At 47.7% G+C, this 16989-nt stretch overlaps 1 protein-coding gene across 1 annotated transcript; it reads left to right on the top strand.

Annotated features, from left to right (window-relative positions):
• Positions 1-16154: 16154 nt before the first annotated feature.
• On the top strand, positions 16155-16640 carry LOC136461285 (uncharacterized). Its single transcript, XM_066460641.1, has one exon. It carries the CDS (start codon positions 16155-16157, stop codon positions 16638-16640), a length of 486 nt encoding a protein of 161 aa, XP_066316738.1.
• The last annotated feature ends 349 nt before the right edge of the window (positions 16641-16989 follow it).

The raw sequence follows: 16989 nt of genomic DNA on the forward strand, positions 1-16989 counted from the left end.
ATAATATAATCATAAAAAACATGTCGCATTGCTAAATTGGATGAAAAAGGGAAGTAATTTTTTCAACATACAAGTTGCAAGTTAGTTCGGTTTTTAACCGTGAACTACAAAACCAAGTAACGGAAACCGTCCGACTATAGAAATCAGACAAATTTGGTCCTCTGGTTGGTTTCATAGGTGGTTCCTAATTTCTAAAGATAAAAAAATCCAGTTTGATCTCTAAAAATCCATAATCAATTTATTTTAATTTAGAATAATACCAAACTAGTATCAGTTTTCTTCTAAAAATGTTACCTTATTGTTTATGATCTGTATATAGTTATTTGGAGCATGTTTTTTTCCTGTTCCTATTGATATATTTGCTTATTGTCGTGCTTATTATTTATCTAAAACAAATGAGATCAAAATAACTCTTAAATCAACAAATAGATAACATTATTTGTTTAAAAGAAAATTAGAATTAGTATAATAATTTCTTATTTAAAATAAATTAATTATAATTTTTTAGGGACTAAACTGGATTTTTATTAGTTCTAGATAACAGAAAACCACCTATGAATTTAGTTAGGGGGGCCAAATTTGTCCAGTTTCGGTAGTCGGAGGGTGTTAATTACCTGGTTCATAGTTATAAAAAGAAAAGGTCAACCGCATCTATTTTTTGGTGGTGTGGCATTGTACCAGAGTTGATCCATCAAAGCCGTCAGTCACAACGGTGTAAAAATGCATACTTTTAGTTGTAGGTATCAAGGCCGTGGCCAGTAGTGAATACGACATCAAACTTTTTCCACATATTTCTATGTTTTATTTACAGGGAAAAAGGCAGTGAGATTACTAGTAGCAAATAAAGACAATTATTCCCCTGAACATGTGATTCCTGCCAAAAGAAAAAGAGAAGAAAAGGGCTCTGGCTGGGTATCTATCCATCCATCTAATCTATCCTTTGTTGCCACAAGTGACGAAGAGATAGGCTTAGAAAAGAGCACTCACTGCTGGTATCATCAGACAGCGCTGTCAGCAGGCTGAGCTGAGCGCGGGGGTGTGCAAATTATGCAGCGGCGGGCGCTAGTGCCACTTTTGGTCCGGACAAAAGGGGAAAAACGAGAAGGAAAGCAACACCTCCTCGTGTCCCTCCTCCTCCTTGCTTGCCAACAGCAACAGGATAATGGGAGGGGATGCATCTAAATCTAGTTGGAGCAGCAGGCAACGCCAAAGCCACCACAGCCTCCACAAAAAGGCATCCATGATTATTCCACTCACATTACTTTCTCTCTACCTCTTGTGTTGGACTTGTCGTGGATGAGTGGATCTTAGGTCTTGTTCAAGGGAACACACTGCCTTTCAATTTGTTTTCCAGGTGCACCGTACTTTATAAATCAGTTCCTGTTTCATTTTAAAAAAAAATTAAAAGCAACATTTTCTTACTATCCATCACCCCCTCTTTGAGAATTGAGATTGCTAATCAACATAGCCAAATATTGGCTGATTTGTTACTATCCATCACGCCCTGTTCGCTTGGCTGATTTATTGTGAGAGAAAAATATTGTTCGTTGACTAAAAAAGTAAGGCTTATAAGCCGAGCGAACTAGGCAAAAAATCCCTGATGAGCCAACCAATCAATTTGCATGTACACGTACTACCATCTCACATAAAATCTGGGATGCCAACCATGCTCATGCACACGCAGCCTTTCCTAGTCCTCTCCTCTATTCGCAGCGGCAGCAGTACGTAGCATCCTTCCAGTCGCACATATGCTGCCTTTTCAGTGCCCTTTTTCACTGCCGATCCAGCCGAGCCGAGGCCGCCGGGTGGTAGTGGTAGAATGACCATATATATGACCACCGGGCCGGGCCGGGGGTACAATTAATGGTAAATAAAACTCCGCGTTAATTACCGTGCAGATAGGGAGAGAGTGGAGAGGGTTTTTTTTTTAATTTTAACCTTTTTTTTTGAATATAATTTTAAATCTAACACTGTGGTTTGTTTTTTAAAAAACTAACACTTTTGACCGTGCCTATTGTCCTGGTGCGGCCAAATGCCTGTGCCATGCCATGCATGGTGGCGTGGGCCGGCCGAGGGGGGGGGCGCTGACATGGCGGGTCCTGCCGCGCCACCGACCCTGGCGCGGCAGTGCCGCGCCCTGTTGCGTGGCGCGGCTGGACCGACCATACCGCGCGAGCAGCCACACCACCTGGCCGTTGCGCCTGCCGTCGGCCCGGACTACCTGGATGGTAGAATCGAAACGCGTCGCGCCCGTATTTTGTTTTTTTTTTTCACGGCCGAATAGAGAATTTGATAAGCTAATGATTAGTTTTTCGTCTTTCATAATACGGTTATGCATCATTTTAACTAATCAATTACGAAAAATTGCCACCGGTGTCCAGATACGCCGGGACTGCCGGTTCCCGAACGCAGGGTACTTAATCTCGCCGGCAGTGCTGCCACGACTCAACGAAACGAATAAGAAGCGAGTTGACAAGCTGCCACATAGCATATTCATTGTTTTGACATAAGTTTAACATAACATAACCAAATAACCCCGCAAGTTTCGGATGTCAATATTCGTTTGACCTAAACAAACTAAGACCCAGAAGTGTAAGGATCCCTCGGACGCCTCTGTCTCTTCGGATTTGTTGACAACACATTCAGAGTGTAGCCAACGTCGGTATGGTCGTGTCAACGGTGCGTACGGCTCGTACCCTGCAGGTATATGATACGCACGATTACCTATAATTCTTTATGATCATTAGTTCATGGAGCCTACGTACTGAAACAAACTATCTTTGTTAGTACCTGTGAGGCTCCTTGGGTGCCAAACGGGGCACCACCTAGCTGAGACATGCCGATCTCATCCTGCGGCCATTCGTCCCACTGCCTGTGATGTCCGCGGAAGCCCGGGGGTTCGTCGTTGTCCTCCTCCTCGTCCTCGGTTGCAGGGTCCTTCCCAGCGCTATGATGTGGTGGTGTACGCACCGCGGAAGTGGCACCCTACGTCATCGCCTGAGAAGAGCCGGCTGGTGTCCTCAAAGAGGCTAAAGACGTGCCACCCGACCGCACGGGGAGTGATGGTTCCTCATAAGGAGTGTCCATGCAGCTCAACTTCTGAGCTACCTTCCTGCAGCTCTTCTTCACCTTCTGCATAAAATAGACGTTAAAGTTAGTTCATTAGCCAAACACATATACAATAAAGAAATATTTTCGAAACGGACAAGTTTATGTTTACCTCCACAAAAACCGCGAGAACGCCTGGCCCCTGCCCTCTAGACTCATGAAGCCGGAACGCTGCTTCGTTAGACAGCCTTGACAATTGTGTCGTCTGGGTACAGAAACGCAGTCGGACAGTTTTAGTACACATACTTAATACCAAAAGGATAACAAATTGTACCATTCAAGTATCTTACCACGTAGCTTTGAAGCGGGGCTCTCTGTAGCTGTGTGTCCTCCCTAGTGGTGACGTCGTACACATCTTCGATGACATCTTTCTTCGAGTCCTCATCAATCGCCATGTCTATGTACGGAGGCTTGATATGTGTCCTCGTAGACCTGTGAAGCCACCGCAGGTACTCATCGAAGGTGTGCTGGTCGTGTGGAGGACCCGCAAGGACCGCATGTGGTACCCTGGTCTGCCACAAATGGATGTACGAGCTGTGTGTCACGCGTCAATCCTTGGTCTTGTACCTCTTCCTGCGGTCAAACCTACAACAAAACGATATTAGTTGTAACAAACACACATCTGAATTGTAGCATTGTTATTAACCGATAACGTACCCGTGCAATACTTGATTGGTGGAGTAAAGCGGTGGTGGGCAACCTGTCATTCTTCCAAACTGTCTACAGACCCGGATGGGCAAGTGAATCTCGACCACATGGAAGAAAATAAGAGAGACGTCGCAGCGATACTCGTGTGACTCGTCCCTAGTGATAGGACTCAGATAGTCCTGGAGCTCCGAAGAATCCCAAGGACACCAAAACACCTGAAATTTCGTAATTGTATTAGGTTGTGATATAGTGTACATCGAAGAAGACACTGATACGATAGTATTGAGAGCGTAACATGGTGCTGTGTCAGGACGTCGAGACCGTTCGTATACTCCCTGTACTTGCGCCACGCATTCCCTCTAACTAACTGTGCTTCCGTCCAGATATACAGAGCTGTAGGAAGTGTATCATGCCCGTTCCATTGCTGTATTGAACACAATAATAAATTAGCAACAAATTATCTCATATATCTAACTGTCTGGAAGAATATAATGAACCGAAGTACTTATCGGTAAACCATTATTAAGGGGCCTCCCAACGGGCAATCATTCCCAACACCAAACCTGGAGTAGGTAGGAGCAACCCCCAAGGTTCGCATATCCTGAGGTGCGACGGCAGGCAACGCATAGCTGTCGATACGTCCATGCCAGGACTGCGCTGCCCCAGCTGTACCCCGCTATGTTCTCCCACGGCTGGCGAAGTATGTCAAGGAAAATCCAGCTGATGGTGTTGCCCGAGGCGTCTAGGAAGAGGAAAGCATCAAAAAAGTGTCAGAGCCACACTCGAGCGAACCTGTCGATCTGTGCCTCCTCAGCTTGTGGGTCCAAGTACTCAAAGCGCTCTGTGATCCAGGACGATGAAACACCAGAACTTTTCCTGTAATTGATCAAAGAAAATGAGACCCGATGCCAGTTGTAAAGCAATGTAAGTATTAACTAGGCTTAAATTACTCACTTATTTTTCTTGGAAGCATCGTCGTCCGGTGGAAGAAAACCAGTAAACTGAGCCACCAGCTCCCTCCAGTGATCGTTGTCAACTATCCCTGTCACTGGAAGTCCCCCCAACCGAAGGCCTAAAATAGCCTTGACGTCCTGCAACGTCAAGGTCATCTCGCCACAAGGTAGGTGGAACGTGTGGGTCTCAGGCCTCCACCTGTTATAAGAATAGAACGACTGTTAGTTGCCTCCAATTTGTTACAAGAAAGTTTACGTATAAAGAATACACTCGCACCTGTCCACAGCTGCAGTAAGTAGTGCTGGATCAAGGGGCGGAAAACCGTGGTTGACAACACGGACAAGCTCGAGGAAGCCGGCACGCCGTATGTATGGCGTATAACGCTCGTCCCACTGATGCGCCCTGGTGTGAGTGCAGGGCCTCAAAGGAGGCAAGGACACCTCTGCTCGTTGTCACTCAAGATGTGTGCTCGGTGCTGATCGTCGTACTCCACCTCCAGAATGGGGTACAACGGGTGCTGCGTGAGAGGGGCCATCCTGTTACAAATTGATAAACAAAGCGTTAGAGTATTCAAATTAACAAAATTCAAGTTAACATTAGTAAGTTCACAAACAAATTCACTAACCTAACTAGCATAAATCTCTAAACCCAAAATCCTAACTATACTAGATAATAAATACATAATCAATACATATAAAACTTTGGTTCTAAAATTACAAGTAATCTCTCCGTCTCAAAATAAATATACATCTTGCTTCTCGAGTAGTCAAATATGTTTAAGTTTGATCAAAACTAAATAAACGGTATCAATATTTCTATCTCCTAATAAGTTTATTACGAAAGTATAGTCCATGCTTAATGTAATAGTACATATTATGTTTTATAAATATTAGTACGCTATTATATAAATTTGGTCAAATACACTAATAGTAGATACAAAAAAATACTAACTATACTACATAATAATAAAAAAAATGAAATCGAGAGGGAGGTACCTTAGGAGCGGGCGGTCTTGACGCGTCAGCGTTCGTGGCGCGGCCGGCTAGAGCGCTGCGCGGCAGGAGTGGCCGGGCGTGGCGTGGGCGAGCGGCCGAGGACGGGCCGTGCAGGCGCGGCCGGGGCGAGGCGAGGCCGGGCGGGCGCGTGCGCGGCGTGGACGGGCGGGCGCGGGCGGCGGCGATCAGGCGTCGGGCGGGCGTGCAGGGCAGGCGTGCGTGCGGGCGGCCGGGCTCGCGCGCAGGGTATATATATGCTCCTGCCGCGCCCTGATCTATGGCGCGGCACTGCCGCGCCATGGTCGGTGGCGCGGCAGGACCCGCCACATCAGCGCCCCCCCCCCCCCCGGGCCGGCCCGCGCCACGTCACCCCTGTGCCGCGCCACCATGCATGGCGCGGCACAGGTATTTGGCTGCGCCAGGGCAATAGGCGCGGCCAAAAGTATTAGTTTAAAAAAATGACAGTGTTAGATTTAAAATTATATTTAAAAAAGGATTAAAATTAAAAAAAAATCTGGAGAGAGAGGAGCAGGAGGAGGAACTGCTGCAGACGCAGTTACTTTTGAGGACCAGTAGCCTTCTTCTACCGGATCTTAAGCTGCAGGGGCGTCTGACCGTATGTTGATCCTGGTTTGGTTTCAGGGCAGTAACCGTGGTAGTGCTCCGTACTAGCTATATAATTGTTTTATGTAGTATCTATGCTGTGTGTGCGTCAAATGAAGGAAAGGTAGCGAGCTGAGCGCCTAATAATAGTAAGGTAATTACCACAGTACTTGCATGCGAGGGTGGGGTGGTTTAATGCAGCAGTGCACGTACGCGCGCGTGTTTGAACTGCATGCCGCGAATCCGCGATGATCCAATTACACCCTCGGATCAGATCGGCTGCCGAGCCCGAGCCCGAGCCCGAGCAGTGTGCGCCACGGCCGCGTATAGCAAATCAACGACGCGGATCGGGTCGTTGACCAAAAACCCTTCCAAATTCTCGCAGGAAACAATATTATGCAAATACATGTACTAGGATATTATAGAGTGATTACCGACAGAGATTGAAATGAATGAATAACAATGGACCATGCTCTGTACTCCACTCCTCAACATGGCAACATGCGTGGTAGTACCCTCAGTCAGGTTAATCACTACTAGAATACTAAGATTCCGCACACATGGACATTCATGGCCCCGCGTGAGAGAATATTGGCATCTATGCACCGTCCGTCCGAGAGTCTGATGATTGATGATAACAATAATACATACAAAAATGGAAATAATCACCCCAAGTACTCGTACGGTCAAAGCCAAGGGCCAAATTCAAATCGAAACAAATAGGAAAACAAACGAGGCCCCTGAAGAAGAAGAAAAAATAGAAACAATTGGATCGAAACGCCGTAGACTAGTGCCCAGTGCCCACTGTGCATTCCACTGCTGCTAGGCCCGGAGTTAACCGAGGGGCCCACATACAGTGATAATACAGAGGAGGCAGACTTTAAGGGTGTGATTGGTTGCTCCGAGCTCGGTCATCAGGGATGAAGGCCCCATCCAGGATCTTCCTAGCCCTACTGACACCGTTCACCCTCCTGTGTTTGGTTGCACTTGAGGCTTGCATAGTGGATGACTTCCTTCTCGTTTGGTTGCCAGCATGGAGTGTTAAGTGGTATGAAGTTGTGCCTCTAGCTCTGTTTGGTTTGCTGCACGGCAACAGGTCTGGACACCAAGGTATGGTTTTGGTGAGGTTACCACATTTCTCAGGAAAACAAGCAAGATAGAGGATTTGTCTGCCTCAGTTCAATGTGCCTTTTCATCGACGATGACCTTGGAGCATCTAATGACAAATTTGAACCATACAAGAGTCCTGACATATAATAGTTAACAACATTAGGGTCATAATACATCACAAGGTCATTGTTATTATAAGTTTGCACGGCACATTTTGAACATCATAGGCAGTTGTAGCAACGAGCAAGAACGAACCACAGTAACACCAAAAAAAAAGATTGCACCACAGCCACAACAAATAACACCGGTGTGTTCTTGACCACGTTTGGTGGAGGCTTGACAAAAACTTTGTCATCTTCACAACCCATGAACTCCAAGTATGATGCTTCTGCCTCTTCTTTGGTAGGGAAGCTCTTGTAGCTATTGTTTTAAAACCAGTTACCTGGGCATTGCATCTAGCCTATGTTGCATATACCCCAAGAACCTTGCCGCGGTACATAATATACCAAGCCATGTGCCCCTTAAAAAACACATAAAAGCAAGTATAAGATGTTGATAAGATAAGGGTTAGTTCAATTGATTTGTCTCAGATTTAATTGCCTTTTTATTTGACCTTAAACTTAGAGCTTAAGAAACATAGACAGGAACAAACCTCAAATAGATAGTAGAAAACCAAGATCATGACAGGCATGAAACCATGAGAGACGTCCAGCCCAGCCATCAGATCATCACAACCGCCCAGCTGTTGCTTGGACATGGATGTCTCTCATGGTTTGATGACAGCCATGAGAAGCACAAGTACAAGATAGAAGAAACAATGCTCTAGTACCTCACAAGTCCAAGGGCATAAGTGTGCAAAATTCATTACTCAAACTAACATTGTTATCTTCATAAGCATGAAAATGATCTCACAATTGTATCTGCCTCAGTCAAAAAAATGGTTGACATCATAGGCACAAAAAATGCAGGCCTCAGCTAACTGCAAACTAACTTATGATCGTCTTGCAAGCTAACTGTAATCATCCCATGTGGCAAATAAGAACACAAATTACTAAGGCAAGTTCATGGCTGCCATGGAAGGGTGCGATACGTCCATCCCTGCCATCCGGTAGGCATGCCTACAATAGTTGCTTAGGAATGGACGTATTGCACGGTTTGATGACAGACATGAGAAAACACAAGAAGACAAGAAAGCAGCAATATGAAGAATACCCACAGCTACATCAGATTGCTATGGTTTGCATCATTGGCCAAATAGGAACTCTAACAATAGAAACATAGACAGCAACAAACTATCACCAGGTATTTTAGGGCTCAGATCAACTAAGTGACAATCCATCACCAGGTGCTAATGTCTACACCACACAGATCAATACAGCCTCACATCCATCAACATGGCTCCTATGCTATATAAAACTAGATGCAGCCTTGGTCAGGCGGCAAATGGTTCTTTGTAGCACCAGATGAGGTCAGTGTTACATATCAAAATACTTCCTACAACATAAGACAGTTAGCATGGCTATATGCAAAAATGGAGAGGCCAACTCATATGCACCTAAGCAAAGTAGGTTGTGCTCTCTTTGATTTTGAGATTGGTTTGAACCAAACTCCCTCAAATGGTACCTTGTGGCATGAAATGGTGGCAAGAAACTAGGCCTCACTGCATATCCAACATTGATAAGATAGAATTTGCCTAGAAATTAGCAGATAGGGATTTGTTTTAGTAGTTTCATTTAGGATTAAGCAAAGTGTCAATAGTTTTTTGTGGTTTTGATGATACCTGGTGGCACTCTAAGGCCATCAGCTCTTTCAAGAGCATCAGACAAGATAAGAGCATCATGTGCAGATCCCTCCCAATCAGCAAGCACATAGGTGAATCTGAGGTCAAAGTCCACGGCTGCCAACACATTTTGTGTGATGGTGTGCTTTCCGCCTCTAAAGGCAGCTTGCATCTTCACATGCACTCTAGCTAAGACATGAGTACCATCAATTGCTCCTATGCAGTCCTAAATCAACAAAACATAAGTGCAAGTGAACATTGACACTAAACTGATAATGAATGAGACCTATGTATGACAAGTTATGGATACCAACCTTGAAATAGGGGTACCACCCTTCTGCTTCCAAGGATCCTAGGATGGACATTGGTAGCAGGAGGGACAATCAATTCATTCCTCAGTTCTCCTACAACATATAACACCTTATGGAAGAACCTACTAATTGTCTCTGCTGACCTCCTGAAGGTGAGGTCAACCACCCTAAACCTCTCATTGTGACCAACAACATGCAAGAACATGGCTACTTGTTCTTCAACAGATGCATGTATGCTGTCAGTGACAAGCTCTCTACTACGAAAAAGGTCACAAAGTTGGAAAAAATGGGCTCTCTTCATTCTAAGAAGGTTTACACAGTGCACATCATCAAATTCATAGATGTATCTAAGGTTGTTCATCCTCTGTTTGTCCCTCTCAGCCATGGGACCATAGGTGACTGAGCGGGAATCTTCAACTCTCCTCCTAAACTACATGAAAAACCAAGCAGCCACTGCAACAACCACAGCAGCGGTAGCCCTGCGCCTAGCTTCAAAGGCCATGTCTACCAACAGGATGGAGGGCAATATTAGAAAGGGAGCATGCAACATAGGTGTGTACTGCTTAGCAAGCAAAAAATCAGACAAAATGAACTATGAAAGACGCGGCTGCCACACCAAAGGATGCTCCTCCAGCGTATACTATTACACAAATCAACATCATTGACCTCTAAGCACTTTGCTTAGCGTGTACAATAAAATAGGCATCAACATGTATAAGATCTACAAAAAAACATGAGGTATACACCAAATACGAAGCATCATGTACAGATCTGAGCGAAGAACAGGTAAATCAGATATTGCATCGCACAGATCTGAGGATGTCAATCCAAGAACCCTAATTTCTTGGCATTGCAAGCAAAATCCAGAGACAAATCAACAAAATTGACACTAAAGGAGGAGGGGAAGAGTGCACGTGGCATATACTGTCAAAGCGCCGGAGGACCGTGAGAAATCCGTCGGCGGTGGTCGCCTCGGTAGGGCTACCGAGGTCGAGGGGGAGCTAGAAGGGAGTTCGCACCAGAACTATGGCAGAAGAAGAAGCAAAGAGTGAGGGCGGTAACCCTAGCCTCGACTCGCGTGCGCGCTTTATCGCCAGGACGGCCTCATCTCCTGCGCTCTCCGAAAAGGTTCCCGACAAGCACCGCGCGAGCCTGCACCGAGAGGGAAATGGGGATCGAAAAGACGGCGCCGTCCGGGATGGAGGAGGCATCTGCACGAAAAAAAGCAGAAGAAAAGTACGAGTAAGGCAACCAAATACGAACAAAATACACCAAATAATACAGGATGTGCCATATGACGGCCCGGTTCAATCACGCCCTAAATTGCATCGTATCCACAGACAGCAACCGCGCGCGGATAGCCCAAACATAGGCAAACGCATGCCACAACAGTGTACAGTAGTCTACACGGTTAGTAATGACTGAATGGCGATGGCGCGCTCTGATGCCTGATGATGCTTTAATTATTTGTCACGGCGCGCTTAAACCTTTGCCGTTGGACGCGCATCAGGCGAGGAGAGAAATTACGGGCATTGATGGAGGAGAAATCCAAATGGATCTTTCGTTAGCAGACGCAGAGGCAGAGCACCAGAGAGCACTGCCCGCCCACGCCCAGATTTAGGTGTGTGTCCTGCACAAAGCACACACACGCAGCGCCCACTGCTACTGTAACATGACACAGGATTGGTAGTCTAGAGTACTCCCCTCAGTCTCTAAATAACAGTCGATGTTGATGTGCATGTCATAAGTTTAACTTGATTTGTAGAAAATACGTACAACATTTATATCTTTAAATAAATTTATTAAAAAACTAGATTCAAAGATCTCTCTAATGATACTAATTATGTACTATAAATATTAATATTTTTTAATATATATATTTAGTTAAAATTGTTTTTCGGAAAGCAAAACGACAGATAGATGGAGTATACTGCTATGCAGAGGACGAACGAGCTGAGGGCGGCAGGCAGGCCGGCAGCCTTTCTTTTCTCGTCTTGTTTCGAACGGCAGCGCAGCGCGACGCGATGGGGTTATTACTAATTAAATTAATATAATCTGTCTGATCTGATCTCGCGTCGTCGTAGCAGTAACGTAATCTAATCTCAGTGAAAATGAAAGTGCATGAGCGTCTCACGTGGCCGAATCAGATGCGCGGTTACAGTAGCTGATTTATTATGAGAAAAAATATTATTTATTGACTAAAAAAATATGACTTATAAGTTAGACAAACAGTGCGGAGGCTGTCGGCTCTGGTCACATCAGTGCATGCATGCTGGTCGATCGGACGACGGAGGAGCGATCCATGAAGTCAAGTGGTCGCTTATCTTATAATTCGTTTTTTTCGACTTATTTTTTCAGTCAGAAAATTGTTTTTTCTCTCATAATAAATCAGCCGTAAGAGTGTTTCGATTTATTTTTTTCAGCGAAGCGAACGGAGCCATCGAAGAAGCGGGGGAGAAATTCTGTAGGGTGATGCATGGGCGATGAAGTACTGTAGCAAATTAAACTGCTGTTTACAGCGCGGCGTGGGCACGGAGATTACGGATTTGTTGACGTGCCCATTAAGAGCCTTCTCCTCCTCCTTCTCCGAGAAAATTTCTATTATAGGACGTGAAATAATGCGTTTCATTATTATAGAACTTCAATCGTCGACTTCGCTAAAACGATACTTGAAACGTTGACACTTTGTTTTAGATGACATTTGATCCTTTTAATCACTTTTCTCATTTCAAATACATGTATTTTGCCATAGGGGACCATATTGCCCTTGCGCGTGGGCTGCCTGACTGCTGCTACAGCCACCGCCTGGCCTGGGCAGGCTGGCTGGCTGCTGCCCAGCGTGCGACGAGCACCCGCGGCAGCCTACGCTCTAGCGGGGTGGCGCCGAGCACGCCATGCCGGAGAGCGCGACGAGCACCCGCGGCGGTACGCACTCGTTGCCGCTCTTCCTCCTCGCCATGGCCACAAGCTCGTCTCGCTTGACTCTGACGACGATGCTTTCGATGGTGACTTCGACGAGGAGGAGGTGGCGGTGCAGCTCGCCGCACGGCGCCGGCAAGCTCTGGCTGAGAGCCTGAGCGTGGCTCAGCCAAAGCCGCCGCGTGCTCCGTGCCCTGCCCTGCTGTTAGCTCGATGACGGCATAATGACATTGTGTCTATGTCTTATACTTTTTTTTTCCTCTTGAAATATAAAACCAAAAATACATAAATACCTTTACTCATCCTCGTCACCACGGCCAATGCTCGTCACCACGTTTCGTTTCATCTTCGTCTGACGCACCGCTCGCAGCCGCCGCCGCACCTGGGGCCTCCGACGTTGCCTAGTTAGTAGTACTCCGTCTTAGATCCTCCTCGTTTACATCAGTAGGCCAGTCTCGACGAATCCGCGGGAGCTAATTGGTAGGCACATCAGATACAACTCGAGATCGTGTAAGAAAATCAGTTTTTAGGTCAGATGCGCAGCAGATTCCCAAGCCGGATGCGCGCACCTACCGCTCTTGGATTACGCTGCCCTTGTTCCAAGATTTTTTTTCTTTTCCTACTGGGATAGTCTGCTGATAGGTGATATGTATTGGACTGGGGATACAATGCTTAATATCTAAACTCATCTGTAATTTGTGTTCAGGCGTTGGCCGGCCCTGCCATGGCCGCGCCGGCAGCAGAAGGTGTGGACGCGGCAGTAGAAGGTCCAGCAAAAGGTCTGGATGAGCCGACAGAAGACATGTCCACTGCTCTAGCCCTAGCGAGATTACTGCTTCCAACTGCTTCTCTTCTGGCAGTAGAGTGCAACCTTCCTGTTCTTGAAGTGTAAAGGTATATATGCTTGTATGCTTTCTGTTTGTTTTTTTACCACGATAGTAGTACATATTAGTTAAAGTTGATTTCACTTGTTTAGGTCCCAAGTAGATCATGTGGAAAATATGGAAAGAGTTAATTGGGATACGATACAAATAGTGGAGACACATGATGACGAAAGTCGTATTACACTTATGAGTGAGTCGCAGATTGGATGAATTATTTTAGCTGTGATGAGATGTAAACCCATGATTTATTTGATATGACTTGAATCTTATTTGAAACAATATTAGAATTCATGTATACTTAATATTGTTTTATATGCCCAGAATTTTACTCTATTTTTTAGAAATTTTACTGTATTTTTGTGAATTTTAATAATGTGTGATATACTCGGCGGCGGCGGCAAGCGTGCCAGCCAGCCTGTCCAGGCAGCGGCAGCGGCAAGCGTGCCAGCCAGGCCAGGCGGCGCCAGGCAGCCCACGCACCGGTCAGACGAAATGTTGAAAGATGAAGATAAAACGAAACGTGGTGACGAGCATTGGCCGTGGTGATGAGGATGAGTAAAGGTATTTATGTATTTTTGGTTTTATATTTTAAGAGCAAAAAAGAAGTATATGACATAGGCACGATGTCATGATGGCGTCATCAAGCTAACAGCAAGGCAGGACAAGGAGCACGCGACGGCTTCGGCTCAGCCACGCTCATGCTCTCAGCCAGAGCTTGCCGACGCTGTGCGGCGAGCTGCACCGCCACCTCCTCCTCGTCGGACTCACCATCGAAAGCATCGTCGTCGGAGTCAAGCGAGACGAGCTTGTGGCTACGGCAAGGAGGAAGAGCGACAACGAGCGCGTACCACCGCGGGTGCTCATCGCGCTCTCCGGCATGGCGCGCTCGGCGCCACCCCGCTAGCGCGTAGGCCGCCGCGGGTGCTCGTCGCGCTCTTGCGCTCTAGGCAGTAGCCAGCCAGCCTACCTAGGCCAGGCGGCGGCGGTAGCAGCAGCCAGGCAGCCCACGCACAAGGCCAATACGGTCCTTCCATGACAAAATACATGTATTTGAAATGAGAAAAGTGATTAAAAGGACCAAATGCCATGTAAAACAAAGTGCCAACGTTTTAAATGTCGTTTTAGCGAAGTCGACGATTGAAGTCCTATAATAACGAAGCCCATTGTTTCGCGTCCTATAATAACAATTTTCTCTCCTCCTTCTGCCCCTCCCCTTGCCGGTCGGCACTGCACACGGCAGCTAGCGGCGGACGGAGACGGAGACGGAGACACGGACACCCTTCCCTTCCTTTGCTTGACCGTCGCGCACGTCGCACTCACACCCCACCACCACCAGCTGCCCGGCCGGAGTGGGAGAGTGAGCGAGGGTCATCAGAAGGACTCGTCATGCATGGCGCGGCACAGGCATTTGGCCATGCCAGGGCAATAGGCGCGGCCAAAAGTGTTAGTTTTTTTAAAAAAAACCCAACCGTGTTAGATTTAAAATTAGTTTCTAAAAAGTGTTAAAAATAAAAAAACAAAGGACTCATCATGCATGCACGCTGCTGCATCGTGACACTGTACGTACCTAGTGTCGTGGTCGATGGTAGTGCTGTTGTGGCGGAGCACGAGATTTACATGCAGATCGGTAGGAGCAGGAGCAGGAGGTTTCCTCCCCTGCCTGATGGCGGTGTAGTGCGGTGCAGTGCGGTGCGGGACCACGGCCACCTGGCCGTTGGACAGCTAGCGCGAGCTTGGTTTGTCGACACATGTCACGGTGCCCCGAATCACTGCATGCATGCGCTGGTCAGAACGAAGCATGCTACATAGCCAGGAGAGGCGGGGCTGGTCGAGCTCAAACGATGACTTGGACTCGGATCCACGGATCCACCACAACCTTTCTTCCCTCTCTTCCAGTGTCTCCATATCACTCTCATATGATTGGGGGTCATGTAGATTCTCTCCAGTAGTAGATAAATCTTACTCCTACTCCTAGATGGAATGGAATGGCGGCGAATGGGCTAGCCTGGCCATCTTCTCCGGCCTTCTCGCCACCTCCTCCTGACCTCGCTCCGCCTGCACGCGCACTAGGGTACAAAGCGAGCTCAGTTAGGGCCTCAGGGATGGGCCGCGTCTGCGCACCTGCATGCGCGCCCGCCATGGATTGGATTGGATCGGAGGTGGAGCCGCCACCCCGCCATGCCCACTCCCACCCAAAGGTAGCTACAACAAATAGAGCCCGGCAGCTGATCATCGGCTCGGCCCGGCCGCCTCCTCGGTCTGGACTCCAGTCCTCCCCTAACCTGCCGGTGCCAACCCCCCACCGGGGGAAGCCGAGGAAGGAAGACAACAACTTGTTCCCCACTCTTATGCGGGCCCCACACTGGTCATCTCATCGTCTTCCCATCTATCCATGGTCCATGCCCACCCAAGCTTCCTTTGCTCTGACGTCCTCCCCCTCGCTCTCCCTCCCACCGTACTACCGTAGCACGAACGAACGAACAAACGAGTGGCTTCGAATTTTTTACATTTTGGCCCTTTTTTTGAAAGTTTCTCATAAATAGACCCCCGGTGAAAAGAATTCAAAAAATGGACCCTTAGCTCGGCGTCATTGGTGCTGGCGCCGAACTAACACGTCTCGACGCCAGCGTCTCTAGCGCTGAGCTCCTAGGCATGGTAGATGACATGGCACTGAGCTCGCCGCCAGTCACTCTGGCGCCGAGCTCGGCGTCGTAGATCTTGGCGTCGAGCTCAGCGCTAGAGTGACTGGCACCAAGCCTTTAATACCTATGGCATGCGCCGCTCTTCCTCTCCCTCTCTCACCCTAGGATAGCTGAGCTCTGTGCCACCACCGCCGCTGCCCATGCCCTTCCTCCACCGGCTGCCCGCGCCCATGCCACGCCGCGCGCGCACCCGTGCCCTGCCTACGGCACACCCGTGCCCATGCCCTGCCCATGCCACGCCCGTGCCCTACCCGCGCCGCTCCCGAGCCTATGCCCGCGCCAGTCAGTGCCACGCCGTGCCACTCCACGCCACACCACCGAGCCCGCTCACGCACCCCGAGCCCCATGGCCGCCCCGCGCTGCGCCCCAGCGGACGGCCCATGCCTGCCTTGCCGTGGCCCACCTTGCCGCCCTCCACCGCTGGCCTCGCCCCGCCTTGCCGTCCTCCACCACCGCCCTCGGTCGTGGCCGTCGTGCCTCTCGCGCCCGTCGACCCAGACTCGCCGTGTGGAGCCCTGAGCATCCCACACCCGCCGCGTGCCACCGCTATCGTCGGCCGCACCACCACCGACCCCGCCACCTGCAGTGGTCAGCCGTGCCATCATCGGCCTAGATCGTCGGCCTGACCTACGCCCTTCATCCGCTGCGACTCCGTCGACGACCGTGGATCAGTCATTGGAAAGGTAAAAATTATGAATATGTAATGTACCTACTTAGTTGGTATTTGTTATTTGCTAGTTAATGTGATGACTCAGGTAGTTGATTTAGTTAGTGATCTAGTGAGATATATATGTCGATAGATAGAAATATAGATACATAGATATAGTTAGATAGCTACTTAGATATGTAGTTATATATTTAGTTAACTACATATGATCTAGCTATTTAGTGAGTACACTGTATATATATATACGTAGTTATTATCTTATTTACTTAGTTTGTAGTTAGAAAGTACTTATTAGGTACTATCTATCG

Source organism: Miscanthus floridulus, chromosome 6 (genome assembly GCF_019320115.1).
Source record: "Miscanthus floridulus cultivar M001 chromosome 6, ASM1932011v1, whole genome shotgun sequence".
NCBI classification, from domain to species: Eukaryota; Viridiplantae; Streptophyta; class Magnoliopsida; order Poales; family Poaceae; genus Miscanthus; species Miscanthus floridulus.

Excerpts from the sequence above, each read along its gene's own strand:
- LOC136461285 (XM_066460641.1), top strand. The coding sequence starts at position 16,155 with ATGCCCTTCCTCCACCGGCTGCCCGCGCCCATGCCACGCCGCGCGCGC.